At 46.3% G+C, this 14,715-nt stretch overlaps 1 protein-coding gene across 1 annotated transcript in view; it reads left to right on the top strand.

Moving 5' to 3' along the window:
• The first annotated feature begins 2,335 nt into the window (after window positions 1–2,335).
• Window positions 2,336–14,715, top strand: part of ZCCHC2 (zinc finger CCHC-type containing 2) — a 52,978-nt gene continuing 40,598 nt past the window's right edge. The window contains exons 1-3 of the mRNA XM_084850516.1: window positions 2,336–6,871; window positions 11,204–11,309; window positions 14,308–14,384. Of these exons, the coding sequence (XP_084706642.1) occupies window positions 5,882–6,871; window positions 11,204–11,309; window positions 14,308–14,384 (1,173 nt within the window). The 5' untranslated portion in view covers window positions 2,336–5,881. The remainder of the gene's footprint in view (window positions 6,872–11,203; window positions 11,310–14,307; window positions 14,385–14,715) is intronic.

Below are 14,715 nucleotides of genomic sequence, written 5' to 3'. Positions count from 1 at the left end.
TTTCAGGGATTAGACCTGATAGACAGGGTGCCTGAGGAACTATGGACGGAGGTCCGTAACATTGTTCAGGAGGCAGCAACAAAATCCGTCCCAAAGAAAAAGAAATGCAAGAAAGCCAAGTGGCTGTCTGATGAGGCTTTACAAGTAGCTGAGGAAAGAAGGGAAGCGAAAAGCAAGGGAGAAAGGGGAAGATATATCCAACTGAATGCAGAGTTCCAGAGAATAGCAAGGAGAGACAAGAAGGCCTTCTTAAATGAACAATGCAAAGAAATCGAGGAAAACAACAGAATGGGAAAGACTAGAGATCTCTTCAAGAAAATCGGAGATCTCAAGGGAACGTTTTGTGCAAAGACAGGCATGATAAAGGACAAAGAAGGCAGGGACCTAACAGATGCAGATGAGATTAAGAAGAGGTGGAAAGAATACGCAAAAGAACTCTACAGGAAAGATCTTAATGTCCCTGATAGCCAGGATAGTGCGGTCACTGAACTTGAGCCGGACATCCTCGAGAGTGAAGTCAAGTGGGCCTTAGGAAGCATTACTAACAACAAAGCTAGTGGAGATGACAGTATTCCAGCTGAGCTATTTAAAATCCTAAAAGATGATGCTGTTAAAGTGCTGCACTCAATATGCCAAGAAATTTGGAACACTCAACAACGGCCGCAAGACTGGAAAAGGTCAGTTTACATTCCAATTCCAAAGAAGGGCAACGCCAAAGAGTGTTCAAACTACCGCACAATTGCACTCATTTCACATGCCAGCAAGGTGATGCTCAAAATCCTACAAGCTAGGATACTAGGCTTCAGCAGTATGCGAACCGAGAACTACCGGAAGTACAAGCTGGGTTTCGAAGAGGCAGAGGAACTAGAGATCAAATCGCCAACATTCGCTGCATCATGGAGAAAGCAAGAGAATTCCAGAAAAACGTCTATTTCTGCTTCATTGACTCCGCTAAAGCCTTTGATTGTGTGGATCACAACAAACTGTGGCAAATTCTTAAAGTGATGGGAGTACCAGACCACCTTACCTGTCTCCTGAGAAACCTGTATGGGGGTCAAGAAGCAACAGTAAGAACCAGACATGGAACAACCGAGTGGTTCAAAATTGGGAAAGGAGTACGACAAGGCTGCATATTGCCACCCGGCTTATTTAACTTATATGCAGAGTACATCATGAGAAATGCCGGGTTGGATGAATCAGAGGTCGGAATTAAGATTGCTGGGAGAATTATCAACAACCTCCGATATGCAGACGATACCACCCTAATGGCACAAAGCGAAGAGGATCTCAAGAGCCTCCTGTTGAGGGTGAAAGAGGAGAGTGCAAAAGCTGGTTTGAAACTCAACATTAAAAAAACGAAGATCATGGCATCCGGCCCCATCACTTCCTGGCATATAGAAGGGGAAGAAATGGAAGCAGTGACAGATTTTACTTTCTTGGGCTCCAAGATCACCGCAGACGGTGACTGTAGCCATGAAATTAAAAGACGCTTACTCCTTGGGAGGAAAGCTATGGCAAACCTAGACAGCATAGTAAGAAGCAGAGACATCACCTTGCCGACAAAGGTCCGTCTAATCAAAGCTATGGTTTTCCCAGTAGTAACGTATGGCTGTGAGAGCTGGACTATAAGGAAGGCTGAGCGCCGAAGAATTGATGCTTTCGAACTGTGGTGCTGGAGAAGACTCTTACGAGTCCCCTGGACTGCAAGGAGGTCAAATCAGTCTATCCTAAAGGAAATCAACCCTGAGTGCTCATTGGAAGGACAGATACTGAAACTGAAGCTCAAATATTTTGGCCACCTAATGCGAAGAGAAAACTCTCTGGAAAAGACCCTGATGCTGGGAAAGACTGAAGGCAAAAGGAGAAGGGGACGGCAGAGGATGAGATGGCTAGATAGCATCACCGATGCAATGAATATGACCTTGAGCACACTCCGGGAGAGAGCGGAGGACAGGAAGGCCTGGCGTGCTATGGTCCATGGGGTCACGAAGAGTCGGACACGACTGAACGACTGAACAACAACAACAACTTTCCAAGTGAATATACTCAGGACTGCAGCCACAATCATGCATTTTTCTTTTCCCTGCTCTTTGGCCCAGAGTCACATTGGGCAGCAGACTTCCAACCGAACATCAAGCTATTCCTCCTGAAACAGATCTGAGTTTCACTTTCACATAACAGTTACTGCAGCAGATTAAGTTTCATTTCTCTCTCTCTGCATATGTCCCCTCCCATCTTTCCTTACCTATTCCCTGCAAAAAGGGCACATCCCTTTCTGTCCCCATTTAATTCCGTTTTAACTCCTTGTGTGGTTGATCAAAATTAATATACTTTCAAAATGCTGGTGCTTACTTTTAAAGCCAGGTATGACTTATTGCCTGGTTCCCTGAAGGATTGTCTTTTCCACCTACATGCCTGTGTCCAGAAATCTGCACTTGACAGGAGGCCTTTCTGGGCTTCCCCTGCCTTCCAGTGGGGCAACCTTTGGGGCTCCAGTGCCCCATCTCTGGAACGTTTTTCCCAGCTGAGAGGTTCACCTGGTGTCTACTCATGTCTTTTTAGTGTCAGGAGAATACCTTTTTATTTTCCCAGGCCTTTCTAGACATCAACTGACAGCACAACCCTGCATGTTTAAATATGCAGTCCTAGATGTTTATGCAGACATAACTCCCCACTGTGTTCAATGGTGCTTACTCCTAGTAAGTGCATTCAGGATTGTAGCCTGAATTTGTTTTTAGTCTTTTCCCCTGAGGCTTGTTTGTGCCTTTATCAGCATCTCTGCTATTTTAGTCTTGAATTGTTATGAATAGGTTTTATTTTTAAAAACTGCTAAAAAGAGTACTATACTAAAGAAATATTCATCAGTAATCAGTGAAGGCTGGTGGTTCCAATGTCAGTGTGGCAGTAAATCTGCTCTGGGTTTCAGTCAGAACTCTAAAGGAGCTATTCAGCTATGCTGAATCTTGGATAACTCCTTTAGAGTTCTGACTGGTTCTGGCTTGGGCTGAAACCCAGAGAGCATCCACAGCCCCACTGACATCTGAGTCACCAGCCTCATTGTCAGTAATTATGTTCGTAGGCTGTATGAGGATGTTACATCCAATGCATGGTTATCACATGTGGAGGCACGTGCAATCCTTTTCTCTCTGCAGGTAGGCTCCAGAAAGCTTATGCTATAGTAAACACCTTGTGCTTCCGGATGGGCGGCTCCTGGTTCTACCAGTAAAAAAGACATGGCGTAGCTATTCTGCATTTCCCTCCTTAATTGATTTTTTTTGTGGTAAGAAAGAAAATACAAGAAGCGGTGGGAAAACATGGGAGGATTACAAATGGAAGACGACAAAGTCTGGACCCCACCTCCTAAAATTCCATGAATGAGGCGACGAATGCACAATGAAAGCCTCATCCGGAGGCACCCTTAGACTCCAAGTTACCAAAGCATTTCCTGCTGCAGACTGACATCCGTCCTGCATATATTTCCTTGAAATTTAGACCCATTGATTGTAACCAATTACAATAGTATAACTATTACATATCACCCAACTCTGCCTGGTATGTGCCTTTTTACTTATTTAAAGCATGTATACCCCTGCCTTATCTCCAAATAGTTCAAGGAGTCTTACAGCAAGTCAGTAACTTAGGGCACAATTCTATGGGGATAGGCAGCCGCCTCCGAACTCGGAGGCGACCGCCTATCCAATGCAGGGCAGGAGAAGCACGGAGGGGATTGTTCCAAGGCAGCCCAGAAAGGAGGGGGGGACCATCAGCTCCCAGAACTTGCTCCGGATGCAATCCTATGCAACTGCCTAAACCTGCATAGGACTGCACCCTTAAATATTAAAAACATCCTCCTAATTTAAAACATAGCAGAAGGGCACAGCCTGGCTGAAGAGGGTTTACTTGCGGGAGGCAGGAGTAGCATGAGAAACAAACAGGAATGATCTCTCTTATTTGTTCCCTGTAATAGCATTTTTCCAGGAATAGTGCTATTAACAGAAAAGACAGACTGCATTATATTTTGCAGCTGGTAACATGAGTCATAGTCAAAAAGCAAATGGCCAATTATAACTTATTATATTTTTACCACTGTGGAGGGTGCCATTTGGGGTTTTACTGTCTCGGGCACCTTAATGGCCATGTTTGCACAGAACAATAAGCCAGGATTCTGGAAAATCCTGTGTTATCATGAGCAAGTTATGTGCTCATCCATGCAGCACATTCAATTCTGTTTGGCTCTTCCCACTAGTGTGATTGGCCTAACAAACCAGGAAAGGTTTATTTAGTATGTTATCTGAAATGGGGATCCTGATTTGTTGCTCCCTCTACAAGCCAGGATTGCAAACCAGGGTTTGTTCTTGGTTTACAAATCCTGGCTTGTTTGGGAGTAACAAGCCATGATCGCCAGTTTGGACAACACACTAAACAACCCATTCCTGGCTTTTTTTAGCAGGTCATGCAAGCAAAAGGATTGTTCACAGTCCTTGTTCTGTACAAACACAGCCATTGTCTTGAGCCATCTGTGTCCACTGATTAAACATTAGCAGTCATTGCACTGGAGAACATTTGGTAAGGAAATGCTTTTTGGAAGAACATTTGTGTAATGAAGCACAGCATCTCAAGTCATACACATTTATGTTTTGTAAATATGTAACAGTGTGCGCCATTTGCTGAAGGAGATAAGACAGGCTTGATGGTTGGAATTATTGTACAATGCCTAGAGAAATCTATTTTAAATACATTAAAAAATCCTACCACTCCACAGTATTACGACAGGCACACTTCTTGCAAGAGTGGAATGCTACGTATTTATATAATGCATAAAGGTAAAGGCAAAGGTGTCCCCAACCAGTCGTGTCCGACTCCAGGGTGCGGCGCTCATCCCCGTTTCTAAGCCGAAGAGCCAGCGCTGTCCGAAGACGCTTCCGTGGTCATGGGGCCGGCGTGACTGAACACCGAGGCGCACGGAACGCTGTCACCTTTCCCGCCGAGGCGGTGCCTATTTATCTACTAATGCATAGTTATTGTTAAAAACTGGTACTGTTTTTTCTAAGATCTAGGAAGGTCGTAACTATTAGGCATTATCTGAGCTATTTTCCAGTACTGCTTTTTCACAATTAAAACAATGTGGAAGGGCAATCCTATATACATGTCTACTCGGAAGTAAGTCCCGTTGAGTTCAGCGGAGCTCACCCCCGTGTAAATGGATACAGGAGCTTCCCTTATACGTCTCTGAAGCGTGGCCTACGTCTCGCTTAGTCCCCTCCTGATGTAGGTGGACGGAGCGCCCATGATTAATTACGCAGCGGTTGGCAACCGTGACTCAGAGTCCTCTAGGACCCCGCGGGAAGCCCGCCAACGGGGCCGGGTGGTCGACGCGAAGCTCTTAGGACAGTGCGAAGTGACGCAACTCGAGAACCTATCCTCTGATTGGCTGGTGCGGGACGTTCTGCTTCTATCCCGCCCTCTCCTGTCGCTCACTCTGTCCCCCACTCTCCCCCTCCTCCTTCCGCTCGCTCCGTTCAGTTCGCGCCGGTCGAAGCGAGGAGGAGGAGAGGAGAGGAGAGGAGGGAAGGCAAGCAGCATTCGTGACCTGCGCACTCGAGGCGTCCCCCGCGCCCCCGCCCGCGGGTCTTCACGCGCTCCCTCAGGCCGCCGAGAGGAGGAGGAGGGAGAGGGGGAGGAGGAGCGGCCGCCGCCATTGCCGTCAGTGCCGCCCCTTCAGTGAGCGCCGTCGCAAAAGCGCCCCTGCCCTTCCTCGGCTCTGGTTCGCGCTTCCCGCCCGGGTGGGAGGAGGAAGGCGATGAGCGGCGGCTCTTGACGACGACAGCGGCGGCGCTGAGCCCGCCCCGTTCACGCCCTTTCCCCTCCCTTCATCTCGAGGATGCTGAAGATGAAGCTGCCGGTGAAGCAGGAGCAGCGGCAGACGATGAGCCGCAAGGAGGTGGAGGAGGGAGAGGAGGGAGCGGCGGTTGGGGTCGTGCTGAGAGGCGGCGGCGGCGGCCCGGGCAGTCTCCCGCGCCGCAGCGGGGCCGGCTCGGGGGCAGCGGTCCCCCCTGGCGGCGGCCCGGCTCCGCCGCCGCCACTGCTGCGCTGCCTCTGCGGCTGCTCGGCCGGAGGCGCCCGCGAGGCGGTCTACGAGTGGTTCGGCCTGGCGCTGGGCTCCGCTCAGCGGCTGGAGTTCGCCGTGGGGCTGCTCGACCTGCTCAACCCGCTGGAGCTGCGCTTCCTGGGCTCCTGCCTGGAGGAGCTGGCCCGAAAGGACTACCACTGCCTGCGAGACTCCGAGGCCAGAGCCAACGGCGCTGGCGCGGCTGCAGGAGCCGCCGCCGCCCTCGACGCTGCCCCGGCGGGAAGCAACCCCAGCCCTCCCGGGGCCGGCCAGCAGCAGCTCCTCGCAGCGCCGCCGCCGCCTTCCTCTCCTCCGGGCGCCGCAGCTGCTGGCTCGCCCCCTCCCGCCGCTCCTCTGCCCCCGCTGGGCGGCAGCGACTTCCGCGACCCGGCGGCGCGCTCCAAGCTCATCGTCTACTTGGCGCTCCTGGGATCCGAGAACCGCGAGGCCGCCAGCCGCCTCCACCGCCTCCTGCCCCATGTGGACGCCATCCTGCAAAGCTGCCGCCCCCTCGGCCCGCTGCGCCCCAAGGAAGAGGGGCAGGCAGACGAGCAGGGGGCCAGGCCGGCGCCGGGGCTGACAGAAGGGCGCCTGGGGCTGGTGGCTCAAGAGGAGCTGCTGCTGCTCTTCACCATGGCCTCCCTGCACCCCGCCTTCTCTTTCCACCAGCGGGTCACTCTCCGGGAGCACCTGGAGCGGCTGCGGAGGGCTCTCTGCCGGGACGCCGAAGAGATGGACGGGTTCACTTGCCCTGCGAGCCGGGTAAGGACATCCCTTGCGCGTTACGACCCCTTCGCAGCCCTTGGCGGCAGCTTGCTGAATCCGTACGTCATGAGTGGAGCATTCCTGCCCCCATCTCTGTACCGCGTCTGCCTTCCAGGGCCGACTCCCAGGAGAACTTTTCCTTGTGACATAATAGGATATAGAGTCGGGATCAGCCGCTGGAGGCCCACCGCTCTCCCTCCCCTTCTCAAAGCGGCCCGCATTACATTCGTTGCTGGACGGGGATCTGGTGGGCGGGCAGAGCTGATTCTGCGCGTTTGTGAGTCAGCCAGGCCCTTAGGGCTGCTTATGTTTTCCATAGCGCGGGGCTCTAAAAGGACCGGAGGCTCGTGCCACCTTAAACTAGCGGATGCATGCGTTACAAGGTGTGTGTGTGTGCTTGCTCTAATAGGCTTTCTGCCCTTGTAAAAGGTCTATAGAAAGAGGCCCCAGTTTCGTTTCCTCAGAGCCCTCCTAAGTCAACGCTGCCTTTAAAAAGCATCTTGTTTTTCAAAACATTATTGTGGGCCAGTAGGGCTTTCTTTGTTGTTTTTTAACGTTCTGTATTTTCACTTATGTTAGCCACCTTGGAGGCCTGTTGTTAGGCAGAAAGGCAGGATATAAATATTTTAAATAAATACATACTCCTGCACTTACTGCTGTTTTGGTCAGCCATTCCAGTCTTTAGGCCTTGTCACATATGTTTAGATGGGTGTCGAAATTAGGGGCTCAGGCCTGCTTTGGAAAGCTTAGTTCAGATCATGAGTTACACTTCCGTGGGTCTGAGATACTAACCCCCATTAAAAGTTTATTTTCTGTTCTTTCTCAAACAAGTCCTGCTGCAATGTTGACAGTACGGTAAGTTCCACAGTGGTTTGCATGTACATATAGGCAAGGACTAATTTCCAGCAGTGACTGAAAACTCCTTGCACAGTTGAAACAGGAATATAAGAAACGCTTTCCAGGATCAAACCGAAGGCCCATCTAATTCAACATCTAGTTTCTAATGCCGGCTAAGCAAGATGCCTCAGGGTAGATACACCCCCCATTCATTCATTCACAAACACACACACCCATTCACACCCTCCCTCTATTCCATTCTGTTTACTTTCTCTTCCTTTCTCCTTGCCTCCCTCTTTGGCCTCATCCCCTGTGCAGCAGTTAGGCTTTGAAAAAAGTGTTCCTTTGCATGAATGGGAGGGGGGTAGCCTAATTGCTGGGGGTGATGCAGAGGCTGTGAGCTGGCAGTTCCCACCCATGCTCTAGTGGATAAAGACATACTTCTAGGCTCATCCAATCTCACAGGTGGATTCAGGAAAAAGGGGGAAATGCCAGAAGTGCACAGAGTACTATGCATATTTTATGCAGCACAGTGGAACAGTGGGGGAACAGTAAAAGGACTTGATTACATTAATTGAGCACTGCTTTAGGGTACAACTCCAGTGTAGAATATAATGTCTGAAATGCTTGAAAGCCATATGTTTGAATGTCTTGAATTTGCCACACATGTGAATGAATTATAAGTGTAGATAGATTACGCTGTACGCTTAGTTTAAAAATGGCTGTCTTCTATACCACATCAAAAACCCCTCTCGGATGAAATTGTTAATTATAAAGATTCCCTCATACTTTCCTCTGAGTACTTCTGTAATAGACATGGTTTTGGCAGTGCTACACAACTTTGCTTCATGTATTTTTGGAATGGAAGTAGGGGAGAAAAATGGCTTGAATTTTGTTTGGGTTAATAAACTTCAATTTTGTTGTATAAACAAGAAAACATGAAACCATACGAAACTGAATCATGTTTTCCAGCATAATATGCTGGAGTGCATAACCCATCATTTTACATCTACTGAGGCTGCTTCAAATACTAAGGTGTGCTAGTTGGACTAGAGAGAAGCTCTAATCCATATCTGCAGCATTCTGCAAATCCACTGGCATCTCTCCTTAACCTGACAACAATTTTGGGAAGCTGCTAATGGTGAACACGCCATTCTCTATCTGTTTATTCGCAAGCCTCTGCTCCTCAGGAGTCCTGTTTGTATGCAAAGAAGCTAAGTCAAAACACATAATTGATAAAACTGCCAGATACAACCCCTTTAGCTCCCTATTTGCATGCCAAGAGAAGGTGTGTACCTCATTCCATGATGAAAAGCATCTAAACAAGCACCTTGCTTAGAAGCAGTTGAATTTGCCATAAGCACATCAAGCTAGTCAAGAGGTTATTTTCCAGAAATCACTTCCAGATTTAGAAACACATTGACTGGGTTTGGATGACCTTGACTGGGTTTGGATGCCTTGAACCCTGCAGGCTCCAAGCTGTATATCCAACCCCTGCTTGGTAGTTGTCATGCTGTGCGATCTTGGTGAGCGTGGATTCTGTGAGGGTTAAACAACCCTCATATAACTCTAAAATAGACCGACTGGGTTCACACAACATGACAACCCACACTTAAGGTTGAGTGTGGGTTGTCGATGAGCTGTGGGTGGTTGTGGAACCGTGGGTTGTGTTGTTCATTCATTGTGTGTTGTGTGAACCCAGCTGTGCTAATCAACCATGATTTGTTAACCATGAACAACCCTCAGCTGGGAACCCAACCACAAAATATGGATTCTTTTTGTGGGTTGCCCTTGGCTGGGTTCAGACATAACACTAAGTCATGGTGTATAAGCAGCCTGAGCTGCTCATGATGGGCTAGTGTGTTGTGGGCATTTTTTCCTGCCCGTGATGGGTTAATTCCCCAATGAAGCCACCCTCAGAACCCATGCTGTGCAGTAAGGGTTATTTAACCTATCGTGGGTTAGTGTGTTGTCCATCACGCCAGCACGGGTTACAGAGATCACCTACAGAGCTGCTCGGCAAAAGCAGCCAAAAACGTTGCCACTACTGGGCCTCTGGAAATAGCGTTCTCTGTTTCCACTGCAAAGGAAGCTGGGATACCTGCCCAGCTAGATGGGAGGACTACAGGAGGAGGAGGGGTGAGGGGGGGTGAAATAAACTACTCTGTGTAGTTTGTTTGCATAACCACCTACCCAGGGTAGCTTGCCTCCCACCATGGGTTAGTGTGACATGTAAACAGCCCTAGTATGATTTGTTAGCATGGCTATGTTCACACAGCACAACCCATGGTTCAGTGACAACTCATACTCAATCTGGGTGACGTGTTGTATTAACCCAACCACCGTGAGTTGTGTGAGGGTTGTTTAACTCTCGCATAACCCACGCTCACTAGGTTTGCACAACATGGCAACCCCTGAGCTGGGGTTGCACCACAGCCTCACCCACATACAAACAGCCCCATTGAAAGGGGGAAAAACACAGTTGCTACTACCTAACCATTTTAGATGTTTGGAATATACCTTAAATGGACCAAATTTAGTGGAGCTAGATGTTAATAGATGTTCTTAAAATATATTTCTGAAGAACACTACTGAGAATTTAAGTTGAAGTGTGTGTGTATTCTCAATGGAGGGATGTTTCATTATCGTCTGGGTTAAAATTGATCATTTCTCTAAGTTCAGTATATTTATTCAGCATATTTTGATTTGAGGCGTGGGTAGGCAATCTAGACCCTGTGGGCAACAGTGCATTCTTAGACACCTTTCTTGATGCCTGCCATGGTGCCCTGCTCCTCCCACTTTTGTTTTGTTTTTAAACCAAATTTTTCACTGGCAGCTGGAATCACTTGAAAGCAAAGTGAGGGCTTCTAGCTGCTCTCATTTTATTTTCCCATGAATGCCTCTGGGGCACATGTGGGGCTCAGATGTTCTTTGGAAATGAAGATTGCAGGTCGCTGCAGGCCAAGGCTTTCACCTGCAGTGTGTCCATTTTGTGTTGCTGCCCAGGACAGTTTTTCAGATTGCTAAACGGGCCCAAAAAGTTTGTCTAGCCTTGCTTTAAGGGGTTGGTTCAAGGATATTTTGTAAAATGAACCAAGTAAGTGTTTAATAAGCAATTTTGAAATTAGTGCCTTTCTCTAATATTTTAAGAGTAGCAGTTTGTCTATTATATACAGCAAAAAGAGTCCGGCATCAGATGGTGGATTCTTGACTATGAAACTTGTGCCACAATAAATGTGCTACCAGGTGCTGTAAGACTTCCTCTTTAAATGTTTGAAGTGACTAGTCTGAATGAAAAATTGAGCATGTTTTTGATAACCTCATCCATTTATTAAAAATCAGATTTTTAAATAGAGATCTAAGTTGTTTATAGAGCATTTTGCTCTTTTTTCACATGCACATTGCTTACTATTTCCACTATTAGATTTTTATATTGCTAAATGTGATTACTTATATGTTTAATAGTTTGATTTTTCTTTTCTCCCAATTTAGAATTTTCCCCATAACTGCATGCCAAGAAATGAGAGCAGTTTACTTGAACAAAGAGCAGCACATCATGATAAGCTTATGATGGCCTCCCACAGGCCACAGCAAGAAGGTATGTAGGCAAAATCTCACCTTTAAATGCTTCACAAAGTTCTTTTCCATTTTGTGTCTTCTGATTGCTTCGGACAATAGCAAGTGTGAAACCATCCTCTGGTGAGTCCAATGAGAGGCCAGCATTCTTCCCAACTTTGAAGCTGCACAGGTTGCACAGTAATCCCTGCCAGTTCCAAAATTGTGAGGAAGGCTGTGGATTGTTTGGCAGCTGAGTAATAAAGGTGCCTAAGAACCTTAGCTATGTAGTGCAAGTCCTTCCTCCTCTGCTAGTGTCTGCAATTTTTGGCTTGGGCAATATTGACTGGCAAAAATTATTGAACTTTGGTCTTCTGAGTTCCAGTTATTTGCACTGGTGGGGTTGAAACCTTTCCACTGCTATATTTTTCACAGAAAACTTTCAACTGTTAGAAATTCAAGTCACATTAGGCAACTGGAATTGACATAATGTCATAAAGGCTTAATTTGCCCGCAGGGGCTGTTGCATGGAGCTGCATACCTGTGGGCACCATTTTTGCATAGCTCCAATGGGTACCCGGCTTGCTCTGGCTTGTTGTATCATGCAAACCCAGGTGGCAGGGTTTGTTGAGAGCTAGACAACCCTCATATAACCCATTGCTTGTTTTAGGGTTATCTGAGGGCTATCTAACCCTTAAACAACCCCTGCCGCCTAGGTTCGCATGACACAGCAAGCCAGGCTCCCAGAAGTGCCTAGCACAATGCAGCAGCCCCCACAGGTAAATTAAGCCGTGGTGGGCTGTTGTAATATGCGAACAGGCTCAATACCAATCAAATCTAAAATCCACGTTATAATTAACTTTTTTCAGGTGATTATTCTTAGGGAGCAAATATGCTTATCTGTGCAACTCTTTAAGCATGTTAAAATTAGTATATTGTTTGTGCCTTCATTTTACTTAAATTCCCAAATAATATCAGGGAAGTATTTGCTATTGAGTTGCTATGTCTTAAGATATTTACAACAAATAATAATAAAAATAATTTCTAATTAAATATTTGAATATCTTATAAGTGCTCTACTGATTATTTTACCTAATATATTTCAGTTCACCTACTTTTGGCTATTGAAAAAACTTTTGAAATATTTATATAGCACATCAAGTTAAAATGACATACCTCTTTCGAATTCCAATGCTAATTCAGATTTCAGTCATTTAGGGCAGTAGAAAAAATTCTAGTTCAATTTTTCTCCAGAAAACCCATATCAGTGGTTATTTGTCCAGTTGACAGAATTTACAAACTGTGAGCATGTCTATTTTTGCTACTTGCAAAGCTCTGTAATAGGAGTAGAATGGCATATTATAATTAAACATAGTTCTTAACAGTAGTTAAAAGATTAGGAGGAGCTGTCTTGGGGGAGGGGGAGGTCACTTACAAAGGTAAATGTTCTGGCAAAGGGACCATACAATCTTGAGATCTGCTTCCATCCCCTCAACTCTCCCCTGTTGAGAGTTACGTCTTCATCTGGTTTGTGATCCTGGCTTTTAAAGGCAGCAGCAGGTCAGTATCCCTGATTTCAACAGCGTGCTAAACAAATGATTCCTTGTTTGTTTAGTGCAGGGGTGGGCAACATGCATCCCATGAGCTACATGCAGCCCTCACTACCCCTTGCTGCATCCCCCCCATTGTCCACCAACAAGCTGTCGAAATTTGAGGCAGAGGTAAAAACACAGCCAGTTTATCACCAAAATCAGGTTCGCTCCTGCTATGGAAGCCTAAAATGGCCAAATCTCACTTGAAAACTTGTGAGATTTGACTGCTTTATGCTTCATTGGCAGTGTGCCACTGATTTTTGGTAGTAAACCAGCACCTTGCTGAGTGCAGGCCATGGAGATGAAAATGGCCCCAGGCCCCTGCAGTTGCCCATCCCTGCTTTAGTGGTTGCACTTGCAGGGAGGCTAAAAGCCGGAGTGAACAGGCTGCTTGTACCTCTATGTTCGTGGTAAATTCATTCATTCTGGAGAATCCTGGCTTATTGTTCCAGGCGAATGCAACCTATATTTGATAATGGATGTCTTGCACTCACCTACAATACTTAATTGTAGAACTTGACCTATAGTGCATTTTTCTTAATGATTACACTCAAACACAAAGCATTGGATTTGGCTTTAAAACCTTGCTGTGTATGAGACAATGGATTTTGATAATCCAGATTTAAACAGTGGCGTGGCTAAGGCTACCCGGTGAGTTCATGGCTGAGCCTACATTTGAGTGGCTTCTACCTCATATCTCATGCTCTTATCAGCTAGTGTAGGAGCATGCTTCAGTCACCACTGGTGTACATCGGTGGCTGCTTATAATCTGCCCTACCTTACTAAATATTGTCCCCATCTCTTCTCATAATTACATACAAAGGTCTTCTCCCTAGCATATAACAGAAATTGGATAGTTCTACTAAAATGCAGTTGTTGCAGTCTTTTAATTTTCACCAATTTTCCTTCAGCTTAATAAAGGCTAGTTTTCTATTGTCTTCGAACTAGCGATTCCAGACTCATGGAATTGTCCTTTTAACACTGGTTCTCCTGAAATGTTCAGATTTAATTCTGGTTTGCTACATGGAGGAGTGTGACTCCTTTGGTGGTTCAGCTGTAAAGCCATACTGAGCTACTGCAAATAGGCCTTTTGCACCATTGAGATCCTGGTGACAGATGACTATTACTGTGTAGCATATGCAGATGTGTTGGGATCCATATATATTGGATCCCAACACATCCATATATCAATATATCCATATATATTGAGCAACAGAAGACTGCCCCCATGGCACAGTAGTATTGATTCCATTGGGTAATGAAGGCATTGCAGAACTGAATGACTAGAAAGAGTCAATGATGTGTTACTAGTACCTACAAATTGTATTAAGGGTCTGCCTCTCCAGTATATGGCAAAATAGGTAAGTACCTAATAGACATATGTTAAATCTTGGAAAGCACTTGTGAACTACTGAACATCTTCACATCTCTAGCTTGTGTTTCTTTTAGCTGTACACATTCAGAAGATAATGCTAAAAGGTGTGCCAAGAAAAAGATCTGACAAGCATCTGGAGTATACTTTCAATGTAAGCCAACTATCTGTGCACTATAGATATTTGTAATGCAATTCAAGGTTATTTGGGTATAAAATATTGACATTCAGACTGTGTTGACACATAATACTAAACCATAGTTTAGCACTATGTGCACAAGTAGAAAGGAGCCAGTGCAAAGTGCTAGGCTCGCATGCTCCCCACTCCTGTTCCCGCACAGCCAGGAGGAGGAATAAAGCAGGATTCCATGTTACTATAGTCAAGTCCTGGCTTCTTGCATGAACCAAAAATTGTGGGTTAAAATACATTATAGTTTAAGCAGGACAGCTTCATAAACCCATGGTTTTTTTTTTAAATTGAGTAA

The sequence above is a fragment of the Heloderma suspectum genome, chromosome 4, assembly GCF_057233095.1.
Source record: "Heloderma suspectum isolate Gila_16-S chromosome 4, 16-S_ref, whole genome shotgun sequence".
Lineage (NCBI taxonomy): Eukaryota > Metazoa > Chordata > Lepidosauria > Squamata > Helodermatidae > Heloderma > Heloderma suspectum.
The sequence above is the reverse complement of the archived record's forward strand: the minus strand, read 5'-3'. Positions and strand labels throughout refer to the sequence as shown.